The sequence below is a fragment of the Amia ocellicauda genome, chromosome 9 (assembly GCF_036373705.1).
Source record: "Amia ocellicauda isolate fAmiCal2 chromosome 9, fAmiCal2.hap1, whole genome shotgun sequence".
NCBI classification, from domain to species: Eukaryota; Metazoa; Chordata; class Actinopteri; order Amiiformes; family Amiidae; genus Amia; species Amia ocellicauda.
In genome coordinates, this window is record NC_089858.1 from 2998276 (window position 1) to 3017419 (window position 19144).

The following is a 19144-nucleotide window of genomic DNA, read 5'->3' on the forward strand; positions in this document are numbered from 1 at the left end:
GCATGCGCCTCGTCGCGCTCCCGAAATCACAGACCCACAGCGTTCTCTAGATACAGGTACTTTATTTACAAATATTCAGATTAATAGCATTTTGTTCCATCAAATGAAAAGTACAGCAGTCCAAAGAAAGGTTGTCACAGATATAAATAACAAGACCTATTGAAAGCTGTTGAAGGAGTTAAAATCTCTCTCTCACACACAAAAAAGAACAAAAATGAATGAAAAAAATAATTAAATATATATATATATAAACCAAGCAAACATTAAAGCCAATGTCATTGCCGTTTGATTTGGGCAGAATGAACGGGTTTTATATAAATATTATATACTTGTGTTAGCAAGCTGTGGTCCCTAGGTAGACACCGCTACTGTGGTGCAAGACTACGGTTGATTAAGGAAGAAAAGAAAGAAAACTGGTGATAATTATAATATATTTATATCGAAACGCCCCCAGAACAAGAGCCATCATGTCAGTCTGGTTCGACGGGACTTCAATCTACATCAAGATCACATTCTTTCACGAGACGACACTCAACAGCAGGGCGGGACTCTCTCCAGAGACACCGATTCCAGTTTTGGCCTTTTAACATTCAGCGCCCCGGCGCCTCCGTATTTACACCGGACAGATCCAAACAATACGCGATGGAAGCGCCGTCGATCGCTTTTCCTTAGTGTCGAGTGGGAGGGGACGGCTCCGGGGGGGGGCAGACTCGTGCTCTGGCCGCTGGGGGACAAAAGGCGAGGGACACCACAGCGGTTCATCTAGAACCCGTCCACACGAGCGGCGCGGCGAAGGGAGCGAGACCGCTGTACTGCATGCAAGACCCTCTATAAGACCCCCACCCTGTACACCTTAATGTCAGTCTATTCATCTCAATTGCTTCCCCCCCCGACCATAATCTCTCGCACAGTAAAGACAATGCACCATCCCGGAGTTTGGACACTGTGCTAGAGGTGTCCACAGCGGTCTAGTGCCCCACGACAGCATTCAATTAAATGTCAATGAACGCATCGCTCCGAGAGAAATCGGGAGACAGGATGCTAAAATGCCGGTGTCTGGACAGACCGCGCCGGGACACGAGCAGAGCGGGACACTGAGGACAGGTCTGGAAGCACATGGGAAGCAGACTAGCCCCTACACTCTAGAAAGCGGACGCCCAGCGGGTCCCACAGGCGGCGGCTGCTGCCCCGAGCATTGACAGATTCAACACGACTGACTGGGTATTAAATCTGCGTACTGTACAGTGTAGAGCTCGGGTTTCAGTTTAAAGTATTACATGCCATCAATTCATGTTCTCCTCTGATGCACCACCATCCCCAGAGCAGAAAAGCAGCGAGTGGAGACAGCCGTTCCACTTACAGGTTGCAGACGCAGACAGAGCAGTTGCCACACTCGGCCACGTGCTGTACAGGATTTTTTTTTTTTACAATACATACAGATTCCTGCAGATGGCCTATGTACACAGAATGTATCCCCGGTATCGCCCTGGTTTTCACTGGGTTCAACGCATGTAATTCTGCAGCTGATCGCATCAAAAATAAAGTCTCGGGCCAAGAACGCCGTCCCACGACTACGCTGTCTGGAGCCGCTCTGCTGAGCCGACCCCAGACTGTAGTTTTAAGTCGTTGACAAAACACCAGCAGATTTACCCCGCCTACGAAAGCCAGCCTCCTAGAACCGGCTCTGGACAAGGGATGGGGGGGGTGCAGCCCGGCGGAGAGAGAAACGAGAGACGCCACGAGGAGGAGCGCGAAGCAGAGAGAGCGAGTGGGAGCAGGACTGGGTTAGCCATAGTGGTGCGATGGAACAAAAACATCCGAATAATACAAGAACCCCCAAAAAATAATAATAATCGCATGAACTAGTGTTAAAAGGTTGGATCTCCGTTAGCAGTTACGTGCAGCCGGTCCTGTGAACTGCGGTTGCATCGGTCCCTGTGCCGCGGGGGGCAGCGGGACGCCAAGAAGGGAGGCCACGCTGTACAGAGACGCTCGAGTAACGCATCTCTCTTTCTAGAGCATTTTATTCATATTAAAATCAAAATGTCATAAAATAATAAACACGCACAATGCACTTCAGTGTTTGCAGTTCCTTCACAATGTGTACATGTTCACTGTTGTCAAATGTGTGGAGGAGGCGGAGAGCACGGCTGGGTTATAGTGGAGGAGCCACGGACATCTTATGAGACACAGTCTTCGCTTCAGATGGGACGCCACCCTGTGAGGGACCCTTTAACTTTGTTTTGGGGGGGGGAACGATAAAAGAAAATCCACTTTACAGAAAGGGTTCATGTTAACAGAAAGCAGATGATCAGGAATTAATTCACTCATCTGTCCCACCCCACCCTCCTCCTCCTCCGCACTATTGCAGTGTACCCTGGGATGCATGACCTCCACAGAGCAGGACAATTCATAGAGCGGTCCCAGGGGGCCACAGAGACCCGCTCAATCACAAGCTGAAAAACGGGACCCGACCCTGAAGGACGTCCCCCGTGCTGGGCCACGGGAGAGGACTTCCACACAAACAGACATCCCACACACACGATGCCCCATCACAAAAGGATGACATCACGGAGCTCCGAACAACCAGGTTTGGATTCTCTCTCGCCATCGCCCCGACCGGCACATCATATCAGAACACACACCTCCCCGGGGACTCCAACCCCCCCGAGGATCGACTACAGAGCGCTCTCGTTTTTAAGACCGCATCTCTCAACTCTCCCCAGACTGACGGGCCGGGACAGTCGAGTCCATTTACTAGAGCCGGAAAAACAAAAACACAAAAAAAACGACCATTTTAATTAAACACAGACGCGTCCGACATCGGCAAAGTAGAGCAAGCAGCGAAGATAAAAAAAGGTCATAGTAATCAGTCGTCATCGTCATCATCATCATCATCATCATCATCGTAAGGCAACAGACAACAAAAGCATTTACTTGAGAGCGTTTATAAAAGAAAGAAAAAGAAAAGCCATTGATATGACGGGACCGCAGGGATCACTGCATCTCGAATCACGGGTCTGGATGGATCCTCACAGAACAGGAGAGGAAGGTCCTGCTGGGGTCCACTGTGTACGGACTCTCTACCCCACCCACACACAAACCTTACTGTAAAACACAGGGTTCTCTTAAAACGATCAACAGCAGTTTTCTTCTTTCATCCCACGCTTCTATCGCCCCCCAACACGGCCGCGAGGACAGGAGGCGGCCCCCCGCTTCGATATGGACACACCCGGACCCCTGGCGTCCATCGCGGCGTGAGTCCGCTCCTTACTGCCGCACACACGACCCCCGCACGATCCTCCCCAGTCCCACCACTGGGACCGGCCTTTTCCTTGACCGCTGCTACGACGCTACCACAAAACCCATCAGATTTGAAGAAAACAAAAGTGTACATGATTTGAGTTGAATTTAATAGTCATACGGACAAAAAAAGTTCTCAATTAAACCATGCAGGAGGGGGGAGGTCTGCCGCTTGGGATCTATGCTATAGGGGTCCCGTGTGGAACTATAAAAAACAAATCAAAGATGCCCGTTTTCCTTTTTAGATTTTAATAATGTCACTGCACCTCAGCTGTAATTCGGACCTGTTTTATCTCAATATATATACACGGGTCTGTGTGTGTGTATATATATATAGACTCATATAAATAGATATCATTTCTGTCGTTTCAATGGAGATGAGCTGTACCGGATGGCGTTGGGCGGCGAGGGTGATGGGGGGTGTGGAGGGCGTCAGAGAGGACGGACAGACAGACAGACGGACAGACAGAAGTGAGGAGGGGTGGTGGGGGGGGGGGTCAGGGAGGGAGGGAAGGATGGATGGAGGCGGGAGGAGTCGACAGCCAGGCCCATCCCTCGCTCTCTCGCTCCCAGTGCGCGCCACCCACTCTCTCTCTCTCGCCGCGGGGGGAGGCGCGGCGGCTGCGGCCCCCGGGGGCAGAGGGAGGGGGTGCCGCTCATTAGCAGCCGCACCCTTCCCTCTGGGGCTGTGGGTCGCTGGTTAGCCGGCCGCCCTGGGGGGCCGAGGGCTTGTGCTGTACCCCCGACTCGGCTGCGTTCAGGTCCAGGCTGCCGTCCTGAATGTTTTGGTAGATCTTCTTCGCCGCCTCCAGGAATGCGTCCTCCACGTTCTCGCCCCTGAAGGGAGACAGGGGGTCAGGCCGGGCGGGGGAGACTCGTTTTGGCTACATGTGGTCCTTCTTCGCAGCCTGCGGGACGTGTGAGGGTCTGTGTGTCTCGGAGAAGCGCATTACACTTCAGTGTCACTAGTGTCGGGAGTTTGCCATTACACTCTGCATGATTAACACAGAAGCCCTGCTTTCAATAGCAAATTAACTGTATTGTGGGTGTAAGTGGACATTTTAAACTGTTTTTAGCATCACGGAATAAAGAGAGAAAGCCATACTCACGTTTTTGCACTTGCTTCCAGGAATAACAGACCTGTAAGACACACAGAGCCGGAGTCAGTTTCACACACCAACACACAACCGGAAGTGAATTTGAGACATCTTCAATTAAATTCAGGATATCTTGCATTTTATTTAGAGATTTCTAAAGGGCTATTTGGCTTGCATACCTCTGTGGCCTGCAGTCTATATCCTTGAAACAGTATTGAAGACAAGATTAAACCTGCATATATACATTAAAAACAGGCTAAATAACTGTTGTACGCGATATCAAAACCCTGTGTTTTCAATGTTAATAACGCCAAATCAGTTCCACGGCTTGCATCAGCATTAAAAATCAACACAGAAAGACCCGAATCCATCAGCGCCGTCCAAAACCCTTTGAAGTGCTTTTCATCCTCACAGGCGAGCTCATGTTCATACGAAGCCATTATATAAATATTAATAATACATTTACATTTACAATTGGCTACATTTCGAGAAGCAACACAAATACAACATTAAAAAGCAGAAGGAAGTAAAATGTCTGATCTTGACTATAATCAGAGAAGGAATTGTGCAACTGTCTCAACTGAAACCTTCCCCTCCCTGCTGAAGGGTTCCCTCGATTCGGGTCTACCAGTAAACACAGAGCGGTGCTTTAGGACACGCGGAACACGCATGGACACACAAACATGCCACGGACTGCTGCACAGAAGGACAAATACACTCAGAGACCGATGGGTGCAGTTTCTACACACACAAGATTATAGTAACAGATCAGAAAGCCGGTTCTTCGCCCGGTATGTTTCGGACACATCCAGTGACAGGGATCACGAGCCGCCTAGCGACTGTGAAGAGGAGAATCAAGACTCGCTTGCTCCGCCCCACACAATCCCAGCCTGCTCACCGTTCTCCTCTGCAAACTGCTTGGCCTCCTCGTACGTCACATCCCGCTGCGCCTCCAGGTCTGCCTTGTTTCCTATGAGAATGATCACCTGGGGACAGAAGACAGGGTCAGCAGGGCAGCGCACAGAGGCGGCAGCAGCATCAGTAGACCATCGTCCATGAATGGGGAAGGATCGTGCGTCCATGACAGCCGACTCGGACGCCCTGCTCCATCATAGAGCGCTCCACTCGACGTGAACGACCTCACAGCCGGTCTTTCAGGTTTTTCAGGACTCACTGCGCAGCTCGGGGATCAGATTATGCCGAGGGATCTATGCTTGGGAGAGCGGAGGACAGGAAGCTCTGGTTCTCACTGGCGAGCGAGTGCCGCCACACACACGGGCTGTACAGAGGTGGGGGGGACGTGTTGATGTGAAGAGGATGTTCAGAATGTGTGCAGCACCGGATTATAAGTGACCGGTGATCAGCTGTGGGAGTCTGTGCTGCTGGGACATTACTGGTCCAGCTATTAACATTAATAACTTACAATACGGCTATCTTTGAATTATCGGGGAGATCCGTGCAGCCCTAGAAAATCAGTCATCAAAATTAGGTGTATTTCCAGGGTGAGGTCATCGGAGGCCTAATTCTCAAATGAACAACACTGACATGAAACCTGGGACTTATCAAGAGCAGTGTACGAGGAGAGACAGACACTCACAGTGTTGGGGTTGGTGAGATTTCTCGCGTCTGTCAGCCAGCTGCTAAGGTGGTTGTATGTGCTTCTCCTGAAGGGAAGGCAAAAGAGAAAACCCTCAGTACATCAGATTAAGACTAAAGACGGCAGCTTAGTCTGGTTCACAACAACACACCCAGTGACTGGTTTCTCTCTGGTTTATACATAGATATAGATTTATTTTTATTTGTATATGGATAAATGTGACACTGATCAATTAATACTCAAGCCTATACAACTGTGTCAATTTCACAGCATTTCTTCCATTTTGATCCCAATGCAGCACAAAGCACATCAGCTACAGTGTGTAACCCCGTCTCATCGCAGCAGTTCATTGCAAATATAAAATGTTTAACAAATCGGTGGGATTTTGTCCCAGAATGGCAGGGTGGCAAAATTGGTTTTACAAAATCTCAAAAGCTTAAATTATCCTGACTTGCCAGAGTTTAAAATATTATTGTGAAACAAAATGTCCAGATCTGCCAGGCACATAAACAAGAGGAATTGATCAACAGAGCAGTTTAAGTCACAGCAGTTTATTAAACCCACTTCCTCAGTGGCCACCGCGACAGTGCGATGCATCCACACGCCTCCTGCACAGGACGCACACCTCACACCGAGGGCTCGGGGCCATCAGGCTTCACTGCTCCATCCCTGCCAGCCCTCTGAACACACAGCCATTTAGCTCCTGATCGAACTCCCGACTCCCCAGCTGTCGTGCATTAGCCCCGTTAACTGCGCTTCACTGCACGCTGCGGAGAGCATGGCAACACAGCACTGCACCGGCGGTTACCACAATAACCACTCGCTGCCCAGAGACCCGAGTGCAATGGCACCCTCAGAACAGACACCAGGTCCCGGAGATTACTCAAGGAACCAATTAGATCCGAATTCAATCACCATCGAGATATTCCCCGGGTTCGAGAGAGAGCAGGACTCCAGAGGCCGGCCAGACAGAATTAGTCTCAGAAACGAGACAGGATTTAATACAAGTATTAAGTTGATCTAATCCATATTAGCCTGTTGGATAAAGTTATTGTTTCTTAGCAGACACCCTTACAGGTTTTGTTTTACCCCAATATCCAAGTTGCCTTGGGCAAGGACGCCGGCTATAATAAACACACTGATTAAGGAGGTTTTAGAGAGCGATATTGACCCACGTTGCAGGTCTTTGGCCAGCCCTACCTGGTGATGTCATAGACCATCAGCGCCCCGGCCGCCCCTCTGTAGTAGCTCCGCGTCACGGCTCTGAAACGCTCCTGGCCCGCTGTGTCCCAGATCTGCAACTTGATCTTCTGCCCGCTGACTTCGATTATCCTCGTGCCGAACTCCACGCCGATTGTGTGAGGACAGTCGGCCATAACTGCAGCACAGAGACGCAGAGATAAAGCAGGAGAAGGAATTAAAGCACATCAAGCTAATGTTTTCCCTGGGCATGACGTTATAAACCACTTGTATTCAAATGATTAAGCCATTTTCTACTCACTGCCGAGCCCTGCTTTATCCAAATTAGCAGCCTTGACTCAGAGGAGGCGATACACAACAAAGGATAGATTAAGCAGCACAGGGTTGCCGTTATTATTTTATTATTAATTATTGTTGTTAATAATTTCTCAGCAGGCACAGCAACCCAGGGAAGCTTACAGTGTCCACAACATACACACACTGCAAGGCTTTTCACCACCCTATACAGTATCGGCACATAAAACAATACACAGTTTTAGTCCTTACAGGAATAAATTAAGAGCAAGGAGTTGACACAGAAGGATGACTCTGACATCACGGCTATTGCGTGGATCTTCATACATCGCCCGTTAGTAGGGCAGGGTCTGTGTACGAGTAAAACAGACGCCTACAGCCGTGTCCGGGGAAGACTTTAGATGACACCCAAGAAGTCCCTTTCTTCAAAGCACCTTAAATCTAACAGGATATCATTCCACCGAACAGTAGCATCACGGGCAGCTGGAAACGTTTCAATGAAGGGGACAGACACCAGGTATCATGATCCGGTGTCTTGTGTCCCCTGTCTCCTGGCAGCGTATTGGCATATCCTCAGAGTTAATTTAATTGAGCACCACTCTCGCAGGCTCGGTGGCAGGTAAATTACCCTCTAAATGAAAGCGAGGAGTGGGTGGTTTATGGCCCTGTTCTCTGAGACGCTGCAATTGTTGTTCTGAAATGGCTTACCAGCAGGTTGAACAGCAATAATGAAGTACCCCGCTCTTTAATGCGTCCCTGTTGCCCACATCAAGCCGCTGATCTCCAAACAGAAGTGCGGAGAAAAGCTAAAGCTTCCAATCTAGCACACAACATTCACAAAAGCAGCCCCTCTCTCTGTTGTCAAGTGTACAATGAGAAGCTTGAACACCGCAGAGTCGTGAATCATAACGTTTAATAACCTAAACAAATATGGAGCTTTTGTGCTGCGTTTAAGACAGAGACAGATCCCCTATGAGCGATAGGCTGAGGAATTTCCTCGCTCATCCACTTTATTCTTCTGTCACACACTACAACCTTTGTATGCAAGAAAGAGGAGAAACATTACAGCCTGCTAGACCACAAACACACACACAGTGATCCTCCGTACAAAAGAAACTGTGTGTGAATTCAAAAATACAAATACAAGGCTAACTTACATTTCTTTTCTGTGAATTGGTGAAGCAAACAAGATTTTCCTACTCCCATGTCCCCTGCAAGAAAGAGAAAAAGATTTAAATATGTATTTGTATATTTTCCCCAGATTTGAAATGTTAAGACAGGATGATCATTAATCATTTCAACAGGCATTTAACTTGATGTATTTTCTCAGAAGCTTCGAACTATTCCAAGATAAAGTGTTTGCCAAGATGCACTACTTTAATCTAATGAAAAGGTGAAATTAACCAAAATGTATCTTATAACAAAGTCACTTTCATGCATAACTGATGCACAACAAATGAGTGTAACTTATGTACCATCTGCAAAATCCCCAAATCATCGTTCAAAACAGGCTTTAGGATAAACAAGAGACACATTTAGAAAAAGTCTAAATTAGTTGATGGAGACTAGTCTTCCTAATGTTTATCCTTTAAGTCTGCACAGAAAGTTGCAATGTTTTTCAAAGTCCCAGATTTCGGGGGGAACCCTTTAGCAGTGGGCTTATTTACTGCTCCACCAATAAACCTCTCTGAGGAAATTGTATTTGAGACAAAAATACCAATCAAGCTTATAGTAAACAATGCAAAAAAAAAACTTTCAACCATGAACTCAAAATAGGAATAAAAGGGTTATGCTTAATCGTATTGCTCAATCTGACCAAAACAATTCTGACGATCAGCCAATGGAAACAGCTTAATGCATTCCTGGGAACAAATGTCACTGCCTCTGTGCATCCTCTCCGAGAAACTCTAACGTGAGTCAACAACTCAGATTTAAGATTTCCAGCAATGAAAAAATGCAGGGGTGTATTTACAATTCAGTACATTCTAATACTTGTCTGGGCTGCGCACTGGCAAATTCTGATTTTGTTTTTGTCAGTTTTCATGCATTTATTTATTTTTGCTTTAAATCTTCTAGCAGAGTTGTCATTAAAGTCTCATTTTCTGGACTCTTTTCTTCCGCCACTCTTTTATAACTGTGACAAAATCCTTCTGCCTGGGACTTCTTGTAGGTCCACTGGCACACAGAGCTCCAGATCGGTCCATAAACACCGTTTGGTGGTTTCAAACAGTGGTTTTACTTTGCCAACAAAAATAAAAACTCTCTCCTAGTTGATTTCTGAAGATTGAGAACATTGACATCGGAGCTGTGCTGGAAGTCTCTCTACAGGGGCACATGGCATAGCCACCGAGGTCACATGATACGAGTGCAGGACTATTATCTGAGCTCAGTGCAGCAGGAAGGATAGAAATATACAAGAGACACGAAACAGGGCCTTCAAACTGTTTCTCTCTACCATAAAGGTAACATTTTCAGTAGGATTATCCCAAAAGAACGATTTTCTTTTCAGAACGGAGTTGGCGTCTGTATTCTGACATGGCAAGATCCCACAAATAATTTATTGGAAGAGCTTCCCTTTTAGATTGAGCCGTTGTGATTTTCACCGGGGTGGCAGCTTATCAAAGCGGATCTACAGACAAGAGGATGAGGAAATAAAAGGCAACTAAGAAGGAACAGATATTAAAAATTAAAGATCGCAGTCTGCCTTCAGCGGGTGCCGTCTGCACAAACACAGGATCTATCAATCCGTATGACGGCCATGCAAAAGATCCCTTAATATATTCGACTAGTGCTCTCGGGAAGCTGTGAAATGCTGACACTTTTTCTTTTTTTAAGGAACTTATCCACACCTGAGTGACAGCACAGCAGAGGAGCCCTGACAGCAGGAAAAAACCTCACTCTGGATTGCAGGCGTGCCGTAAATCAGGCACCCGTGGCGTAGGAGGAAATCCCCTCAGTGATGCTGGGTGCAGAAACGCACACAAATCCACTGTCAGGGTTTGTCAGTGAACAACATGGAGACCAGAACAACAGAAACCGTGCCATTTCAATTTTGTGAACGGTGCATTTTTGTCTGGCATTATTCTGGTTCATCCACTGATGTGCTCAGCCAAGCGACTGATGAGTCAGAGAGCTCGGAAAACTCACCAGAGCGGTTCTTTTCCGTACACTTACATAAAGCTTATAGTGCCTGACACGGGCAGACTGCCGCTTCAGCAGAACAGGCCCAACAGTTTGTGGCATTTCACATTGATTACCCCCCTTGAACATGAAGGAAAAGCCTCACTCACACGGGTGAGGTTCGGCCCGCCACACTTACCGATGATGATATATTTGAAGATGTAGGAGTAGTTGTACGGTGCGGTGGCCATTGTGGCTCTGAAAGGGAAAAACACAAAGTCGTTAGTATTGTTATTCCTGCAACAACAAGTCTCGTGCGATTGCAACAGCAAAACCTCCAGGCGGCCCGGCAACAGCCGATGAGTCAACAGGACTTCAAAGACAGGGCTGAGCAGAAAACGCAGGCGAGAATAAACCCGTGCCGTGTGCTGCCACACCCGGCCGGCTGCCCGTGAGTGTTACCACACCTCCCGTAACACAGCAGGGGTGATAGGTCATGCAAGTCCAAATGAGTTCTGTAGAACGTGGGAGCATGTCTTCACTGGGTCCCAAGCACGAAGTCTGGTCTAAGAACAGGAAAATAAATATTGACGAAAGAAGAGCCTGGAGTTGAGAGGCCTTCTGGGCATCTTGATTTTTGGTGCTTAGTCTCCCGCACTTGCAGCACACATTGACTTCTGGAGAAACACTTTAATTACAAAACACTGGCAGGCTTTGCTGAACATAGACATTCTTCGACGGGAACCTGGACATTATTTGGAAATTCTTACATATGAGAAGTATTTCATATTTGATTTATGATAGATGTGCATTGCTTAACTGATTGCTCATGCTGTGATATATCCCGTGGTGGACGGACGCAGCTGCGATGCACTATTCAATGGCCATGTCTGCCACTGCATATCAGAAGACAACACCACAATTCATAAGAGACAGATGCAATTACTTAAATGTTACCCCGGGGTTTCATCAGATGTAAATGAGATTCTGCACACAACAGCAGCTCAGGCACGATACGGACACCAGGGTTTCTGGTGCAGGATGGCCGTCTTCAGAAAAGCATGTGCTACCAATACCACCCCTGTGACAGGCAGCTCCTGACCGAGATTTCTGGACAAGATGGACTTTCTTGAATGAGCTCCTCGCCTAATCTCATTACAACCTCTCTGCAAGAACTCCATCAAGATCAGATGAACACAGACCGCACATTTGTCCTTTTACATCTAAAACACTAGGTCACGGCCGTATCCATTAAAAAAAAGTTCAAGAAATGGCTTCAATTTATTCTTTAACAAAATAAAAATTTGCCAGGGTTGGCAGAAATAGTTTGTTAAAACCCAGGAACACCAGAGCTCCCTTGCATGCCCACTGCACATCAGACAGAGACTGGTTAGGGTACTTCAGTTCATCGTTGTACATGTTGTACAGGTTTACAAAGACAACAGGCCGAGACCTCCAGGCAGAGTGCTGCCCTGTTACTTTTAACTAGTTTGACAGCATCGTCAGACAGGGGATCAGGGAACAGACAATCTCACTGCAATCTTGCCTTTTCATCTGTGGGCTGAAGTCCTGGTTTCGTCAAATTGTATTATTAGAAACAGTGTAAAGGAATATTTATTTCATCCCACTCTGAAATACTGAAACACTTTCCATGTGGAATCAGTGGCTACAAGGTGTGTCTGTACAACTGGATTAGTGGAAATGGTGTTTGATATTAAAGAATGCAAACACTGGCACATTGCTCCTTTCAAACGGGCCAAGATAATGATTGCCAGAAATTATCTGCATCGTAATGGTATTGAAGGCAGCCGGAAGGGCTCTGAGCAAACAACGCTATAAAGTGCATGTTTAAATTCATAAAACCAAGCTAAACAAAGGCAGATATTAATTGATATATTTTACCAAATTACTCAACCATTGTTTAAAAAAAAAAAAAACGGGACTTCCTCAAGTAGTCTTCTGCTTTAGATCCAAGTTCATTCATGTATTTTCCTATGTCAATAGTGTCACTTTTTTTATTTTATTTTTTTCTTCACTAAAAATTATTAATAAGCCAATTGCTCCTTCATACGATCCTTCAGTCCCCTATTCAAATTATTTTCTTACCCCTAGAGGCAAAGAAACAAAGCTGTATTTGAAAAGCAGCGAAACCAGGCAGGAGCTCATAAAACACTTGCGCTCCCTAATGATGGATAGTTGTGATTTTCATACACGCATTACTTGTTTAACCTTGCTCATTTCAAGTGTTCCCGCTGGTGGTGCCACTGCCTTGATTATTTATGGAGCGAATCAGAAAGTGCTCGGCGGCACAGAGCTCTTACACGTCATCTCGGTGCAGTCAGAGCTGCCGTCTAAATCACTTCTGTTGCAAATACACCAAATGCTGGCTAAGCAAGGCTTTTGCACATGGCTGTGGAAGAAGATCAAACTCCAGTTCAGCTATACCAGAGGCCTTGTCCCTGAGAAACGCTCTGGTGGGTTTCATATGGGCTTTTAGAAGCACAAGGACAGCTGCAGAAGTATTAACAGGGGTCTGGAGTTCAGGGTTTGACAGGTTTAAACCCAGTTTTGGCAGCACAAATGTTTGTTACCCAATCCAGTTTGAACCTGAAAAAAGCAGGTGGGCAGAGGACTGTATAAAGGCATGCAAGTCTGTTCGTAACTCAACAGTAAAGACCAGGATAACTGACGTACCTAGCAAAATGTGGATTCTTATTTTATTTTTTAGTATTCGATTTGTGTGTGTATACATATGTTTTTAATTCTTCACAGTATTTATTTTCCCCAGCACTGATTTTACACTAATTTCTCTTCATGTAACAGCATGTCACTAATAATAGGCAATACATATGCCTGTCATAAGCAAAGTTTCATTTTTCCATTCATTCAGGTTATATCTGATTGAGCAGCCATATAAAATACTTGACTGGTGTTTAAGATTATTCTACAATATTTGTGCTTAACCATTTTTTATATAAAACCCCATTTCAAGGCAAACATGCATTTTTTAAAATATTAAAATATCACATGCAGATCAGTTTATTTAGAAAATACAGATATATACTGGATTTTAAAAAATGATTTAAATTATCCCAAATCTGAATACCTGAAGACAGTAACTAAGGACTCAAATGTCCTCTTATTAGAAAGCCCTTCAATGCTTTAATGTTTCCTGCACCTAAGGCTTACATGTCTGGGAGATATAGTTCAAACTGTCAACCTACATTCATCCATTCTATGATTTACTGCCTTTAGAGAAATCAAACATCAGACTTTACAGCTTACACTTCACCCATTCAATTTTGGAGGGGCGAAATTAATTAATGAGTCGTCTACAGCTACAGCTGACTGTCAAAGTGACGGCTCAATCCAGCAACTCGTTTTATAGTGTAAACGGCAGTATCATACAGTACTGATGGGATGGACTGAGTCAAGCTAGAACAAACGACATTCGTGCGCAACGTTGACACGTCCCTGGAAGAATGCGTTGCTTTTCACAGAGGGGTATAAAGCGCTAATACTGACTGCGATGAGTGACATGTCTTAAAGATCCTGCCTATTGACTAATAAGGGATTTAATAAAAGCACTGCGAGTAAGTTGTGCTTGCAAGGCTCTGTCATGAATGTCACATCAAAAACAAAATAATGAGCAGTAGATTTCACCAGCAAGAACGAGATGCAAGGCAGATGGAAATTTACTGAGAAAGAAAAAAAAGACCTCCTTTCTGTCAGACAGGCCAGGTTCTTGGTTTTAAATGCAATAAAAAGGGAAAGACGACAGGAGAGGAAGGGAGGGAGGGGCGGCTCGGGGGCTGGAGACGAAGTCATCATGGAATCATCATCATGGTGGCAAATGATACACAAACTCAAGACAGTTACACCCCCCTTCACAGTCAACCATCGACAGGGACACAGCTGGCGCACAGCTGCCAGGAAAGTGACATTTGATAGATCTCTCCAATTCGCCATTATTCAGTATGAAAGGTGCCTGATGAAGCACACGCATCCTCAATGGATTTCAATGTAAACCAATCAATAGAAGTGCCACATCTAGCCGTGCACACTTCATCCTTCACCTACCTTTGAACCATTCCATGCCTCCCTGAACTACACACAAAGGTGAATTCATGTGCTGTCCCACTACTTCCTCCAAGAGCTAAAAAGATAATTTATTGCACAGTTCCTCCTTATCTTTGTGAATGTAAACGATAAAGCAAAACCGAGCCAAATCTGGGAGTTTGAGGACATCGGCTGTTTCTCTCTCATCTGCCTTTTTGTTATACAAGGATTTATTTAAATAGCTACAAAAGAGCATAAAATGTAACGTATCAACCAGCATTACAACAGCTTACAATAAGGAACGTTTCTCTGTGAACGTGTGCCATCAACCACTCTGGTACAACACATAGCCTAATACAGAGGGAGGACACACAGAATGCTGGAAGTGCATTACAAAACCTCATGCACTACCCTTCAGTTGTTCTAAGAAAACCCACTTCCTCATTTACTGAATCTCCCACTTGTACTGAATGTAGGATCCTGCTGTAATATCCATGTGCACAACACCCCCCCCCGTGCCTGGTGCACATGACCCATTGTCATGTGGTGCAACTTCACGTCCTTGTGAATGATTACTTCATCCTGCTAAGTGGGGGGGAATACAAGTTCCCTGGATTTCCACTTTTACCTTCAGTGTTGTGGCGTGGCGTTACTCCTCCTCGATCCAAAGCGTGGCTGCTCTACAACACACAATTCTACACTCACAGCTGGCTTCTATTCTCACCTATTTTCAGTGTGTTATCCATTTAGTCCTGCAATGCATATGCGACATCCACAGCTGTGTGTAAAATGTGAGCTTCCTTCAGTCTTGCAGAGCGTCAGGACTTACACAGACCACCCGAAGAGCATTCGTCCGGGAAACACACACATCCACACGCGAACCTGGGCTCCAGAGGTCAATGATAACAGAGCCTGTCAGAAAGCTAGGTAGGTATTCCTTACCTCTACAATCTATCTAAAATACTTTAGTGGTTATGGTTAACTCCTGTGCTTTAATCAGCGCTAAACACACATTTATTTTAGCCAAACAAATGTCAAAATACAGCTCCAGGTATGTTCAAGATTACCCCACCCCTCTATGACCACACACTTCAGTCAATGTGCAGAAGGAGCAGAAATCCACCTCCTACTGCTACTTACTGCCTCACCCTTCTGCAAGCAAATGGAGAAAACTTCCTCTGAGCAGCGCCAGAAGAATCTCCCAAGCACACAGGGATCAGGAGCATGTGACCGACCTGCCTGGAGCATGCGCTGGCTCAGCACTCCGGCTTTAACGGGAATTCAGACGCTCTTCCAGCCTTCCTTCCTTCCACCTTCATTTCATTTCACCGCAGCCTGCTCCTCTGCACGAATGCACACAAATGAAATATCTAACACATTAGGTTGCCTTTTTTTTTTTTTTTTAATGCACAGTACACATTCAGATATTTTTATTTGCGGAGTGATTTTAAATAGAGCATTGTACACGGTTTTATCTGCATTATCTACAGACACTGCAAAGTCTTCCCCACCTGACGGTATACAGGTGAAACGCCCCATTATTCAATCCCTAACTCTGTGCCAATATGCAAAGGCAGTTGTGATTTTCTTCTTCCTTATCGACTCTTCTGGTTAATCTGCAGGCTTAAATCAATATCCAGGGGATAATCACCTGATCCATACCATTTAAACGTGTAATAAATGGATTACACAAAGTATAAAGCTTTTATTGAAATATGTCAAGATGAAACCAGATTTGATGCATTCTCTCTCAACAGCCACTAAGATCCACAGCAAACAGCAGGGATCACAACTGAAAACGGATACACCCGGAACAAAACGCCTACATGCTTTTCTGTACAACGGTTTTGCTTCTTCTGCTCATGTACCTCAACACTGACAGTACAAAGCACACATCAGTATGCATGGGGGGTGACAAAAGCAATGCGTGAGGGGCTGTCTCTGAAGGCCACACGGCACAAAGGAAGATGTCCACACAAACACGCACCGTCCAGAGGGAGCAGCAACACAGCGGCCACGCAGGTGTCAGCGCACGGCACGCACCGGCTCCAGCAGCCTGATTCATATCTGCACACGCAACACACCTGAAAAACAGTTTGTGCAAAAACACCGACCGGAGGCCTGCAGTGTGCATCATGCTGTGTCATGTAGGTTAAAGCACATCTCTGCAGGTGTATCCTGTGCGCTGTCTACAGTGACCTAAGCGGTAACACGCACACACACCCGCAAATGACACAAAACCTGCCATTTGCATCCGGACGGGTACAAAGACACTGCCGGCGACACAACCCCGCACGGCTCAATGACAAGTCAAAAGCGCAGCCCCACACTGAGCATTATTACCCGGACAGCTTTTATATCGGCCCCGATCAAATCCCCCTCGGTACAAGTCCGGTATATTGTCTACTGAGACTGAAACAGGGCCCGACTGGACCACCTACAGGCGTGTGCGACAGCAGGAGCCCCAGCAGCGGCACTCACTCTCCGGCAGCCCCGGCCGGGCCTAGTCCAGCCCCTGCGTCTCTCTCGGCGTTACTGCCACCTAACACGGCGTTAAAACTGCCAACAAAGACGCGTCACTGCGGACCAAAGACACGGACACCGAGTGAGCTAACCCGGCCGGGGAACAGAGGACCGGGCCCCTGTGGGCAGAGACCCGTCCTCCGCCGCCTGCTCCGCCCGACACAAAAACACAACCCGAGCTCTTCCGGAAGAGCGGCCGGGGGATGGAGCCCTTTAAACCGCTAGGTCAACGGCGCCCCGCGGACAGACAGGGACCGCTCCTCCCGAGGCGGCGGGAGGCGGACAGGGCCGGCGGACTCAGTGGCAGGGCTGTCGGGGGGCTCAGCCCGGCGGTGTCGGTGATCTGGGTGTTGTCGTCCCCCTCCTCCTTCCTGCTTTTTTTTTTTCCGACAATGGATCATTTTCTTCCAGATCCCGTATTTACAACACCGCCGCTCCGCCAGCTCGCTGTCCGGCGGCCGAGGGCCCCGAGCAGGGCGCCACTACAGCCTGCCCGCGGCCCCTCGCAGCTGCTTACCGTGGTTCGGTGTCGGTCGGTGGTTTGACTCCCGTCTCCGCGCTGGGCTCTGCAGGTTATCCTGGGTTGAAGTGTCTGCCTCTCCAAGATGGCGGCGGCGGCGGCGCTGCTGCACAGGGTTTCCTCGTCACGCACAATGGGCTCGCGGGACAAAGGGCAGCGCGCGCAGAGCCGCCGCAAAACGCACCGCCGCACGAGCCGAGCAAACAGCGCACGTTTAACACACAGCACCCTGTTTAACACACAGCACCCTGATTAACACCCAGCACCCTGTTTAACACACAGCACCCTGATTAACACACAGCACCCTGATTAACACCCAGCACCCTGTTTAACACACAGCACCCTGATTAACACCCAGCACCCTGTTTAACACACAGCACCCTGATTAACACACACCCAGCACCCTGATTAACACACAGCACCCTGATTAACACACAGCACCCTGTTTAACACCCAGCACCCTGATTAACACACAGCACCCTGATTAACACACAGCACCCTGTTTAACACACAGCACCCTGATTAACACACAGCACCCTGATTAACACACACCCAGCACCCTGATTAACACACAGCACCCTGTTTAACACACAGCACCCTGATTAACACACAGCACCCTGATTAACACACACCCAGCACCCTGATTAACACACAGCACCCTGTTTAACACACAGCACCCTGATTAACACACAGCACCCTGTTTAACACCCAGCACCCTGTTTAACACACAGCACCCTGATTAACACCCAGCACCCTGATTAACACACAGCACCCTGATTAACACACAGCACCCTGTTTAACACACACCCAGCACCCTGTTTAACACACACCCAGCACCGTGTTTAACACCCAGCACCCTGTTTAACACACAGCACCCTGATTAACACACAGCACCCTGTTTAACACACAGCACCCTGTTTAACACACAGCACCCTGATTAACACACAGCACCCTGATTAACACACACAGCACCCTGTTTAACACACAGCACCCTGATTAACACACAGCACCCTGTTTAACACACAGCACCCTGTTTAACACCCAGCACCCTGATTAACACACAGCACCCTGATTAACACACAGCACCCTGTTTAACACACAGCACCCTGATTAACACACAGCACCCTGATTAACACACAGCACCCTGTTTAACACACACACAGCACCCTGTTTAACACCCAGCACCCTGTTTAACACACACCCAGCACCCTGTTTAACACCCAGCACCCTGTTTAACACACAGCACCCTGATTAACACACACCCAGCACCCTGATTAACACACAGCACCCTGTTTAACACACACCCAGCACCCTGTTTAACACACAGCACCCTGTTTAACACCCAGCACCCTGTTTAACACACAGCACCCTGATTAACACACAGCACCCTGATTAACACACAGCACCCTGTTTAACACACACCCAGCACCC

The 19144-nt window shown here is 47.1% G+C and overlaps 1 protein-coding gene across 2 annotated transcripts; it reads right to left on the reverse strand.

Moving 5' to 3' along the window:
• Positions 1–42: 42 nt before the first annotated feature.
• LOC136758374 (ras-related protein Rab-14) lies at positions 43–17863 on the reverse strand. Of its 2 annotated transcripts, none has more exons than XM_066712646.1 (8): positions 17711–17863; positions 10811–10869; positions 8649–8702; positions 7198–7375; positions 5998–6064; positions 5299–5386; positions 4413–4443; positions 43–4140 (listed from the first exon to the last, which is right to left on the reverse strand). In XM_066712646.1, exons 2-8 carry the CDS (start codon positions 10860–10862, stop codon positions 3963–3965), a joined length of 648 nt encoding a protein of 215 aa, XP_066568743.1. In that variant the 5' UTR covers positions 10863–10869; positions 17711–17863; the 3' UTR covers positions 43–3962. The 2 variants fall into 2 exon arrangements, with proteins under 2 accessions (XP_066568743.1, XP_066568744.1); XM_066712647.1 differs by lacking the exon at positions 17711–17863 and adding an exon at positions 15299–15323.
• Between the last annotated feature and the right edge of the window lie 1281 nt (positions 17864–19144).

Excerpts from the sequence above, each read along its gene's own strand:
- LOC136758374 (XM_066712646.1), bottom strand. The coding sequence starts at position 10,862 with ATGGCCACCGCACCGTACAACTACTCCTACATCTTCAAATATATCATC. Across the intron at positions 8,703-10,810 it reads CTTCAAATATATCATCATCG|GGGACATGGGAGTAGGAAAA; the intron begins GTAAGTGTGGCG and ends TCTTTCTTGCAG. Across the intron at positions 4,444-5,298 it reads GCAGTTTGCAGAGGAGAACG|GTCTGTTATTCCTGGAAGCA; the intron begins GTGAGCAGGCTG and ends TGTGTCTTACAG.